At 47.5% G+C, this 12360-nt stretch overlaps 1 protein-coding gene across 3 annotated transcripts in view; it reads right to left on the bottom strand.

Annotated features, from left to right (window-relative positions):
- The window catches only part of SPAG1 (sperm associated antigen 1), a 308451-nt gene that overhangs the window by 186813 nt on the left and 109278 nt on the right, over positions 1 to 12360 (bottom strand). For all 3 annotated transcript variants that reach the window (XM_063924199.1, XM_063924198.1, XM_063924200.1), the window contains exon 10: positions 4086 to 4212. In XM_063924199.1, the coding sequence (XP_063780269.1) occupies positions 4086 to 4212 (127 nt within the window). The remainder of the gene's footprint in view (positions 1 to 4085; positions 4213 to 12360) is intronic.

Here is a 12360-nt window from a genome sequence, read left to right as displayed (position 1 = left end):
TGGCCCAATCGGTAGATAAAGGGGGCAAAACTTTTTTTAAGTATATAAATGAAAGGAGAAAATCAATGGAAGAATAATAAGACTTAAGACAGAGGGGTAAATTTATTAAGATGGGAGTTCTATTTGAGATGGGATGTTGCCCATAGCAACCAATCAGATTCCAGGTATTATCTTCTAGAAGGTGCTAGATAAATGAGAAGTAGAATCTGATTGGTTGCTATGGGCGACATCCCATCTTAAATAGAACTCCCATCTTAGTAAATTTACCCCAGAGAGTGAGAATTTGGTGGAGGGAGACAAGGCAATAGCAGATCACCTAAATAATTAATTATTTTTGCTCAGTATTTACTACAGAAGAAGGGAAGGGTACCCAGTTATGTTGCAAGGACATTCATAAAAATAAGGTAGATGAAAGTACATTTACAGAGGAGAAGGTCCTAACTGAACTTTCAAAACTAAAAGTGGATAGATAAATAAATGGGGCCAGATGGGATACACCCAATGATACTAAAAGAGCTAAAAGATGTGCTGGTGGCACCATTAACAGAATTATTTAACCAGTCACTAAATACAGGTGCCATTCCAGAGGACTGGAAAAGAGCAAATGTAGTTCCATTGTACAAAAGTGGAAACAATGAAGAACAAGTAACTACAGACCAGTAAGTCTTACATCAGTAGTAGGGAAAGTAATGGAAAAACTACTAAAAGAAAGAGTTGTGGAATATCTTAAATCAAACAACTTACAGGATCCAAAACAGCATGGATTTACTGGTGGGAGATCATGCCAAACAAATCTTATTGACTTTTTTGACTCTGTGATGAAAATTGTAGATCTAGAATATCTAGACTTTAGTAAGGCATTTGACACTGTCCCACATCACAGACTGCTAAATAAACTTGAAAGTGTGGGGGTGGATTATAGAATAGTTAAATGGATAAGAACCTGGTTGCAGGATAGGAAACAGACAGTTGTAGTAAATGGAGTGCAATCTATGGAGGGAAATGTTACCAGTGGAGTACCCCAGGGATCTGTACTCGGACCAGTTCTCTTTAATATCTTTGTTGGTGACATTGCAAATGGTATTGAAGGAAAAGTATGCCTTTTTGCAGATGATACAAAGATATGCAACAGGGTAGACACACCAGGAGGGGTAAAACAAATGATTGATGACCTAGCTAGGCTTGAAAAATGGTCAAGAACATGGCAACTACAGTTTAATGCTAAAAAATGCAAAATCATGCACTTGGGTGTCAAAAACCCAAAGGCTAAATATAGTATCAAGGATACTATAATGGAAACTACTGAGGAGGAAAGGGATTTAGGAGTCACTATTTCAAGTGACTTAAAGGCAGGAAAACAATGCAACAAAGCAATGAGAAAGGCAAGTCAGATGCTTGGTTGCATAGGGAGAGGAATCGGTAGCAGGAAAAGAGAAGTAAGAATGCCACTGTATAGGTCATTGGTGCGGCCTCATCTGGAATACTGTGTCCAGTTCTGGAGACCATATCTCCAGAAGGATATAAATACATTAGAGAGTGTACAAAGAAGGGCAACTAAAATGGTGCATGGCCTACATCACAAAACTTACCCGGAAAGGCTAAAAGATCTTAACATGTATAGTATGGAGGAGAGAAGGGAAAGGGGAGACATGATAGAAACTTTCAAATATACCAAAGGTTTTAACAAAGTTCAGGAGGGAAACATTTTTCAAAGGAAGAGAAGTATTAGAACTCGAGGACATACACTGAAACTGTATGGGGAAATTTAAGGAAAATTTATTTCACAGAAAGGGTAGTGGATAAGTGAAATAGCCTCCCATCAGAGGTGGTAGAGGCTAAGACTGTGGAGCAGTTTAAACATGCTTGGGATAGGCATGTGAATATCCTTACAAGGAATTAAGGTTCAAAGAGGGTTGCGATTACCTAAAGGATAAAAAAAATGGGCAGTCTAGATGGGCCAAGTGGTTCTTATCTGCCGTCAAATTCTATGTTTCTAAGTACATCATTGAGTACTGCCAATGCATAACTTGTCAAACCAACGTTTATAAACACACTTCACAACACTCGATATAAAAAACTAGATGATTTATCGTGCCTTACGGGTGCTCTTTACACTGTCGTAAGGGGCTACGCACCCTTAATCCTTGCACGCCCTTGTGGCGTGAAATATTTTTATTATATGGAGTATTACCTCCAATCATAATTGTGTGAGCGGTTAAATATTGCACGGACAAAGGATGTGCGATTGTTAACGGGTCATAAACCCTTGCAATGGCGTGAACAGCGCACGCAGGGCCTGATGAATCACCTAGTAGGTGCTGTGATTGGAGGAGTGGCGGTTGCGGGGGTGCCGTGGGTGGGGGAGGGGCTGGTGCAGTGGTGCCGTGGGTGGGGGAGGGGCGGGTGTGTGGGTGCAGCGGGTGGGGGAGGTGGTCCAGAGCCACCGTGGGTGGGGGAAAAGCGGTTGCGGGGATGCCACTGGTGGGAGAGTGGCGGGTGTGTGGTGGTGCCGTGGGTGGGGTCCGGAGCCACCGCTGGTACAGGGGTGCCGCGGGTGGGGGAGGGGCGGGTAATGCTTCTCCTGCTTCTCTTCCTGGAAGCAGCTAAGTTGCTGTCCTCCCTTTGGCAGTGGCTCTCCTGGAGACTCGCACAGCAACCAAGCAGCCAGTCACTATTGTTAGCGCCGGTGTTCCAACGCGTCGCATTACAGGGAAGAAGATGCACTCAAACTACAGCTCCCAGCAGGCCTTAGCACTGGAATGCTTCGGCGCTAAGAGCTGCTGGGAGCTGTAGTTTATTTAGTGAGTCTAATTCCCTGTAATGCGGCACATTGAGACACCAGCGCTAACAATAGTGACTGGCTGGCAAAACTGACTGACTCGCTGAATCAATGTAAAAGGTGAGAGTGCTGTGCAGTGTCAGTGACACTGCACACCCACTGCACAGCACTGTCACCATTTACATTGATTCAGCGTCCAGACATTACCCTCCGCGATATCACCCACTCTATCCATTACATTAGCCCTCTCGGGGCTTCCAGGACGGCAGCCCAGGTGCTGTGTTGCGGAGTCAGGGCCTCTGGGGATCTGGGCGCGGCTGTGTCGGGGAGGCACTTCTGTGACATCACATGCAGAGGATGTCCCGGGGGGTCAGAGAGTATGCGGCGCAGGGAGGGCTATGAAAGCCTTCCGCTGCGCCGCTTTCATACACATCTATGACGGTGGCCGCAGCAGCTTTTGTTCCACCTGTGCCGCGGCTAGGGAGTGGGGATTGTTGATGGCGGAGGGGGCAGGAGGACTGGTAGCAGGACAGCACCCCGTCCTCAGGACCACACAGAGAAACAGTGTGTGGTCCTGAGGACGGGGTGCTTCCCCGAAAGTACTAGGCCAATACAGTTCTTTTGCTACACTGCTGTCTCCGAGTGCCGTTACTATATGGAAGTATTGTGTTTGGACTCTGTTGCACCAGAGCAAGTTGCTTCATTCAAGTGAGTGCCGGCATTATTTGGACTATCTATATCTCTGTAGCACGAACCGGCACTCAACCTACCACAGTAACGTGCCCGGGTGCCCTCCTCAGGTCCCTTACAGGACCAACAATAGTTCCACAGCAGCAGGCGGCACTCACAGGACTAATTCAGTCAGTATGTAGAAAAGGAGACACTTAAACTATCCCTTGGATCTACGTTTCGATTATATTAAACCGTCATCAGGATCAGCTAATCTGTCAGATCTTCCATAACTTGGGGGATATTCAATTAGCCACCGAAGACACATCTGGAGTAAAAAACCCCGATGTTTCTTCAGGTTTTGTGGTCGGCCTATTTGATTGGTTCGTCCGCTAAAAGGTGCATTTTCACCCGAAAACATACAGGTTCAGTGAAACCTGTGTGTTTTTCGGGTGAAATAGCCCCGTTTTCGGCTGAAAATGGGGCTGTTATCGGAGGCAGGTGAAATAAAATCCCAAATAAGCCGCAACACGCGCTGGTTTGTCGTGGCTAATTAGATAGCCCCCCCAGCGATACTTTTACACCCGCAGTCGGTGCGGGTAATTGAATATTCCCCCTAGAATTCTAGTGTGATTACCTTTCTTGTAGCTCGGATTATCTTGATCTTCATCTGAACCCTCGATGTCCTGAATGATGATTTTCTTTCCTTTCTTTAAGGTCTCCTGTTCTTTCTGCAGCTGCTCATTAACGTCACACAGCGCTTTCTATGGAGAAAAGATAAATAGAGGAATACTATGGTTTTATGGCCCGTCACATACAATACATAATCAATGCAGTGTGTCACGAGCCTTGAATTACAATCTAGTAAATTATCATCATTCCACCTTCAGGCAACTTTCATTTATCAATTCAGCCTTAAAGTATATACACCTTTACAGTGTTTATGTTCAGTCTTCCATCTATACTGTGCTCTGGATAGTCCAATATGTAACGGCAACAGATATAAACCCATCTGTCTAGGTCAGAGATTGCCAGTCTTCTTGTATCCCATTCCCCCTTATACCTGTTAACTAAGTACCCCTCAATGTGTCCTAAATTATGCAAGATACCCTCTTAAATCTAACTCTCTCTGCAAATGTTATATCTGCCCCCCTGCAGTGCACATGGTTTTGCCCAACTGCTAACAAATTTGCTGCTGCGATCATCTCTGAATTACCCCCTGAGGCGGGCGCCCAATATCCCTTATGGACTACGAGAAAAGTATTTACCGGTAGGTAATTAAAATCCTATTTTCGCTAGTATCTATAAGGGATATTGGGGAGACTTAGAACGATGAGGATGTCACAAATCTTCCAGAACGGGCGAGAATGTGCGGAGACTTCTGCAGCACCGCCTGCCCAAACTGGGTATCCTCTTTGGCCAGCGTATCAAACCTTAAGAACTTCATAAAGGTGTTCTTCCCCGATCAGGTAGCAGCTTGGCATAGTTGCAAAGCCGAGACTCCACGGGCAGCCGCCCAGGAAGACCCCACCGATCTTGTAGAGTGGGCCTTCAAAGACTGTGGAACAGGTAAGGCTGCCGACACATTGGCCTGTTGGATAGTAAGCCTAAGCCAACAAGCAATAGACTGCTTTGAAGCAGGGCAACCCTTTTTTAAGCGCATCATATAGCACAAACAGTCCGTCTTTCTGATCCGAGCCTTTCTCTTGACATGGATCTGCAAGGCTCGCACCGCATCCAATGCCTTCGGAAGAGCAGAAGTGCCAGAACCTGACAAAACCACAATAGGTTGATTCAAGAGGAACGCAGAGACGACCTTCGGCAGGAACTGCTGCCTAGTCCTGAGCTCTGCTCTGTCCTCATAAAAGACCAAGTAGGGACTTTTACACGATAAGGCCCCCAATTCTGAGATACGCCTAGCAGAAGCCAGGGCCAACAACATCACCGTCTTCCACGTGAGGTACTTGTCTGCTACCGTCATCAGTCGTTCAGGAGGACTGTAGAAACGCCAACACAACATTCAAATCCCAGGGTACCGTGGGCGCCACAAAAGGAGGTAGTGTGTGAAGTACCCCTTGCAAAAAGGTCTTAACTTCTGGCAACACTGTCAATTTCTTCTGGAAGAAGATGGAGAGAGCTGAAATCTGGACCTTAATGGAACCCAGATGTAAGCCCTTATCCCACGAGCCTGCAGTAAACGTCCCAAGTTGAACTCTGCAGGTGGGTACATGCGGTCCTTGCAGCAAGAGACATATCTTCTCCAGATATGATGATAGTGTTTTGACATCACAGGTTTCCTGACCTGAACCATGGTAGCAATGACTATCTTGGAAAGGCCCTTGTGAGCTAGGATATGTTCCGCTCAACCTCTATGCCGTCAAACGAAGTCGCCGTAATTCCGGGTAGACCAACGGTCCTTGTTGAAGAAGATCTCTTCTTAATGGTAGAGGCCAAGGGTCTTCGACGGACATATCCAGAAAATCCACGTACCACGCCCTCCGAGGCCAACCAGTCGCATTGGAGGCACCTCTGGACCTAGATCAAAATCTGTTAGACCGAAAGGACTGAACAGATGGCCCTGGGTAGGAACGCCTAACCGGTGGGGCTCTAGAGGGGAGAAACGTGGATTTCCCCTCAGTAACTTTAAAAATCCACGTATCCGGGGCGTGGCTTGGACGCCGTTAGGAGAAGACGTACTGTGCGGGAGCTCCTGCATATTCCAGGCTAAAGCCCACAATAACAACTAATCCCTACACTTGGGCCCACCCTGCCTGACCTTGCCCACGGCTGTGGACGTCTCCATGGACGAGGGGAACCCGCGGCAACGTTTTTATGATCACGGCCTACTAGAGCTCCAGAGACCGGGGCCTCGAGTTAGCCGCCGTCCCGACATTGAGCTCCGGGCCCGGTTCGCGGACGGAACGGGACCCGTAGCACCGCCAGACTCAGTCTGCCTCTCCCCACACCGCTCCCCAGTCTGCCCCAGACCCCCGGCCGCACTCAGGACGAGTTCCTTTAACCGTCAGACCACGGGGGATATATTTAAAGTGCACTTTCCTCACCTGTGCACTGGCCGGCGGCCATCTTGGAATCTTAGGCTGAATCTCTGTGAGCCTCACCAGAAGAGAGCAGAGTTCCCTGCTGGGAGTCCAGACGAGAGAGGGGGAGACGGGGACCCCGGAACCCTCGGCCCACACCCGCAGACACCACCAATGTTCACAAGGTACCCAGGGCTCTAAAGATATAAAAGGCCTATGACTCGAAGCTAGAGGCGCCATCTTGAATACTGGCAAATAGCCAGTACTGCAGTTCTGCCTATGTCCAGCATCTTTCTTTGCAAAATACACCAGCTTCTCAGTGCCTCTACACATGAGGTAGGCGCGGTGTTTGCTCATTCCCTGATACTCAAATTTGCCGACACAAGGGAAAGCTAGACATACGTATAAGGATAATTCATCCCCGCTAAAGCCAGCCGACCGGATGCCGTGGGGTGACTCACCTCTTCCTAGGCTGTTCTGATGTGATCTCCAACGCGATGTGTGGAACTCCCCCCCGCTCCTGAAGACGTAAAACTGCCGGGGCATGCACATAGAGCCGACATAGGCTTGTCTCTCCTCCTCCTGGCTCCGATTTAACGTATATACGACATTATTGTGAGGACTTTCGCATTGGGACTATGGTGCCTAAACGCCAAAAAGACCCGACTCCAACCCGCCAGGTCGCCTTCTTTAAACAATCTCCGTCTTCCCAAAGCCAGAAACATTCCGTCATACCGGACTCCTTACCTAAGCACCTCAGGAGTGGCGATGACATATCCATGACCCCTAGGGTGAATCAAACAAAACTCTCTCAACTCGATGATGATGCACCCCTCACACTAGGGTCTATGCGGCAACTACTGGCTTCCTTTAAAGATGACATCTCGATGGAAGTCAAGACAGCGCTTCAAAGTTGCCAACAGTCGGTTGACGCTATAGGCCAACGCACAGATCATCTAGAAAATAAGTGTGAGGAGGTGGTGAAGTCACATAATGAGGTGATTACCAACCTTGAAGAGCTCCAGGCTGAAGTCGCGGACTTACGGCGGAAGACATGTGACCTGGAGTACAGGTCACGTCGTAATAATATAAAACTCCGAGGCATTCCAGAAACCGTCACTAACGCAGAGCTCACCCAATTTGCGACGGACCTCTTCATGGCGCTTCTCCCAACCAACTCTATTGAAGACTTTCTCATCGACCGCATCCATCGCCTACCGAAGGCTAGAAATGCCCCAAAGGATGCTCCGAGAGACACTCTAATGAGGATGCATTACTTCCATATCAAGGAACAAATACTGCGGGCGGCTATGCGCCAGGACCTGCCAGCCAAGACCCTGGGAGATGTACAAGTCTACGGAGACCTTTCGGCTGCCACCCTAGCCTTGAGACGGTCGTTCTACCCGGTGACTTCGGCGCTTAGGAAAGCCAATATCCTATACCGCTGGGGGTTCCCGACGAAATTGTTGGTAGGACGTAATGACGTTATGCACGCGATAATCACGCCAGAAGTGGGTCTGAAAATATTGGATTCCTGGATGAGAGAAGATACATCTGAAAAGGCACCGGCAGCTCTCAAGCTGACGCAGGAGTGGACGATGGCAGACAATGGACATTAGAAACTGATTTCCTCTACAAGGTTGTATGTCATTGTCAAACGTGATTTTGTTTTTCCTGCATACCTTTATGATACACTGTGCCGCTGCTATGCCCTCCTGGATGTTGTCCGGGGGGAACATACAGTAGTTATTTTTCCCTATCCATTTACGCGGCACCAGTTTAACTTAGGATGTTTATTGTGTAATATTTGCACTATACTCATATTGGCCATGCTTAACCTAGCCCCTCTAAACGGGATGATGTTGCTCCTTTTGATGATATTTATGTTATTTGTGGAGCTCCCCGTGAGGAGGCATAGGCCCCGTAGACCCTCGCGGTCAGTTATTTAACTTTTAGGTTGAATGCTTTAGGAATGGGGGGGAGATAACTCCCCGCACCTCGCCCCGACCCCATGTGTTGCCTTACTGGGCAACACTATTTAGCACCCTCGTGGTGCCCGCTCTATGTCCCCTTCTTACTATTTCTTATACCCTCCCTATTCTTCCTATCTCTCCAAGTTTTTACACACACTCATTCTAGCAGATCCTGTTACATAAATGTTAATTGCAACCTGATAATAGCACGGTTCTTAGATATGCCTAATGGTTAATGTACTATCATTAAATGTAAAGGGGCTGAATTCACTGAATAAACGCCGACTAGCCCTGCGTCACTTTGCAAAATGTAAGGCACATATAGTAGCCTTGCAGGAGACCCACTTTATGTTTTCGTCACCCCCCTCTCTCAGAGATAATAAATTCCCCTTGGGCTATATGTCCAATGGCCCGAAAAAGAGAGCAGGAGTGGCAATATTATTTTCAAATTCTTGTGATTTCTCTCTAGAGTACCAGATCTCAGACCAAGAAGGCAGGTACCTTATACTGACAAGCAAATTGGAAGATAGGCCGGTCACTATAGCTACGCTATACGCTCCCAACACTAAACAAATACCTTTCCTTAGGAAAATTTTCACAGTCCTTCAAAAGCACCTCACGGGTGCTTTACTACTGTTGGGTGACTTTAACATGGTCCTTGATCCAGCGGTGGATAGATCCCAGGCCCGCCCCCCTCCCAAGGGAGATTCGCAACGCGACAGCTCCCATGCCTTTAGAAATATAATGCATGAATATGACCTTTATGACGTTTGGAGGGCTAAGAACCCGACTTGCAGGAACTATTCGTTCTTCTCCCCAGTCCACGGCTCTTACTCTAGGATCGATCTAGTGACATCGGATAAGTGGACTCTCCAACAGGTTTCGAAGGCTTCTATCCTGCCAGTATCGTGGTCCGATCACTCTGCCCTCTCAGTTCGATGGAACCCCCGCCAAGTGAGGTCCACTCCTACCTTATGGTGCTTTGGGGACTACCTCCTTTTAAACCCGGACGCCCATCGGTCTATAGCTCAGGCCCTCTCCCTATATGTTGAAACTAACACCCCAGCAGAAACGTCCGTATTCACGCATTGGTGCGCCCTTAAGGCGGTGATTAGAGGAGCGTCAATTCAAGCGGCTGCTTATATACGCAGGACCTCCCGGGAAAAACAGGTAGAACTCGAAGCCCATCTTAAAGACCTAGATGCTCTGCTCAAGTTGAACCCCTCTAATAAGAAAATATATCGAGACTTGACCCAGGTCAGGGACGAGATGAATAAATTAGAATTAACGGAGGTCCGTAAAAACCTTTTCCGACTGCGGCAGAAGTTCTATATGCAAGGAGATAGGGCGGGTAGAATGCTTGCACGCAAATTGCGGGGGAAAAATACTAAGGAAAGGGTGAAATATATCATCAATTCGCACAATATCAAGATAACCGACCCATCAGATATAGCTAACTCCTTTGCCTCTTATTACTCCATCCTCTATAATCTAAAAGTCGATGTCTCTACCCCACAACCTACACCAGCTAATATAGCAGCCTTTCTGGAAGATGTTAACCTCCCCTCCCTCGACCTGGATACTGTGCAGACTTTAAACCAACATGGTCGCAGAAGGAAATCACCCAAGCTATAGACTCGCTCCCATTAGACAAAGCCCCAGGCCCTGATGGGTTTATAAACAATTTCTACAAATGTTTCAAAGACACCCTGGTCCCTATTCTGGATGGAGTTTTTAATCACGCATCCTCAATAGGGAACTTCCCAGTTGAGATGCTTGAAGCCCGCGTAGTAGCTTTTCCTAAACCAGGGAAAAATTCCGCCATGATGCCCAACTATCGCCCCATAGCTTTATTAAATACCGATTTGAAAATCTATGCGAAATTAGTGGCCAACAGGCTTAACCCTCTACTCCCCTCTATAATTCACGGTGACCAGGTGGGCTTCGTTCCCGGCAGACAGTCCCCCGACAACACTCGACGATTGATAAATGTGCTGAACGCCTTCGCTAGATCAGAATTTCCCTTACTATTGCTCTCGCTAGATGCAGAGAAGGCATCTCATCCATTATGGCCTTATATTCTTTCCCCTCGGCAAGGGTGTGTGTGAACGGACTGCTCTCATCTCCTTTTCCCATTACGAACGGCACTCGCCAAGGGTGCCCCCTATCCCCATTAGTTTTCGCTATGGCAATGGAGCCATTGGCTGAGAAAATTCGATCCTCGCCCTCGATTAGGGGTGTGGAATTTTCGGGGCATTCCCATAAGATATGTCTTTTCGCAGACGATGTACTTCTGACGCTCACTAGCCCTTCCTCCTCCCTCAAAGCGCTACACACACTCTTGTCCGAATACGCAGCAGTCTCTTACTATAAACTTAATAACACTAAGACAGAGGCCCTCCCCATTAATTTCACACCACCTCTTTTGTCTGAACTCAAGGCTTCCTACTCGTACTCGTGGCAGGATAGAAGCCTCAAATATCTGGGAATCCATATTACTGCGAAGCTAGACGACCTGATAGCCGCTAACTTCCCCCCTCTTTTGCGCAAATCCACAACTCTAGTCTCGGACTGGATGATGCAACATGTATCATGGCTGGGGAGAATAGCCGCGTTGAAAATGACGATCCTTCCCAGACTTATGTACCTGTTCCGGGCCATCCCCCTCCTCGTGCCCAACTCCCTTCTATCCAAATGTAACGCAATATTTAATTCTTATGTTTGGAAAGGCAAGAAACCAAGATTAGCCAGGAAAACTATGACTCGGCCCAGACGAGACGGGGGCTTGGCATATCCGGATTTACACTCATATCAATTGGCTTGCCGTCTGGCACAGATAGGGGCATGGTATATCCTACCCACGTATAAATCATGGGTACAACTTGAACAAGATCTTATAGCCCCGTTACCCCTGACCGATGTATTGTTACTCCCTAAATCTGAGGGCACAGTTTTAATCAATCAATCTCTTTCTGTCCAATCTACTAGGAAAGCTTGGCTAGAGATAGTGCGAAGTGGAAATGATATAACTCTCCCTACCACGACCATATCATTGACTGGAATAGCCTCCTTGATCCCTGAGTTGAGATTCGATGGCTGGATATCACAGGGAATCCGGTCCTTACAGGATATTATGGCGCAAGGTGCCCTCCTCTCTTTTGCCCAGATCAAAGAAACTTTCCTCCTGCCACATGGGGAATTTTATAAATGTTTGCAGCTTAGACATTGGCTCCACGGAGTCTCGACACCCATTATCCCCCCCCCCCCCCTCCTTGCCTAAATTTGTTCAAAGGTCCCTGGAGACGGGGGAAGGCAGGGGCGGTATTACCAAATGGTATAATTACATCAATAATCCCCAAAAATTACAGAATGCCCCCTCCCAAATGAAATGGGAAGCTGATCTGCGATGCTCAATCTCGGAGGAAGAATGGGAAACGATATATAGATCCTGCTACACAGTTTCTAAATGTATATCACATATAGAACTATCCTATAAACTTCTTCACCGCCTGTATTTCACCCCATCCAGCCTCCATGCGATGCAACCATCCACATCCACAATGTGCTGGAGGAATTGTGGCATGGTCGGTACTTTGATGCATGTCTTCTGGGATTGCCCTGTTCTTAACCCCCTTGTGGACTTCGGTCTTCCACCTCATAGAATCAGTGCTAGGCCAACATATTTCTCCCCATCCACGACTGGCCCTCCTACATCTATACTATGGTGATTTAACGTCAGGTGACCGCTATATCCTAGGCCATATCCTTATCTCAACAAAACTTTCAATTGCTCGCCTTTGGCGTTCCACCGAGGCTCCCCATTTCTCTGCAATAGAAATGGCCGTTCAGTCGCACTACGAATTCGAGACAGCGGGAGTGGCCTATGCCTCTACCCCCAACA

This window comes from Pseudophryne corroboree, chromosome 5 (genome assembly GCF_028390025.1).
Source record: "Pseudophryne corroboree isolate aPseCor3 chromosome 5, aPseCor3.hap2, whole genome shotgun sequence".
In the NCBI taxonomy this organism is placed as follows: Eukaryota; Metazoa; Chordata; class Amphibia; order Anura; family Myobatrachidae; genus Pseudophryne; species Pseudophryne corroboree.
This window is presented reverse-complemented; position numbering and strand designations above follow the sequence as displayed.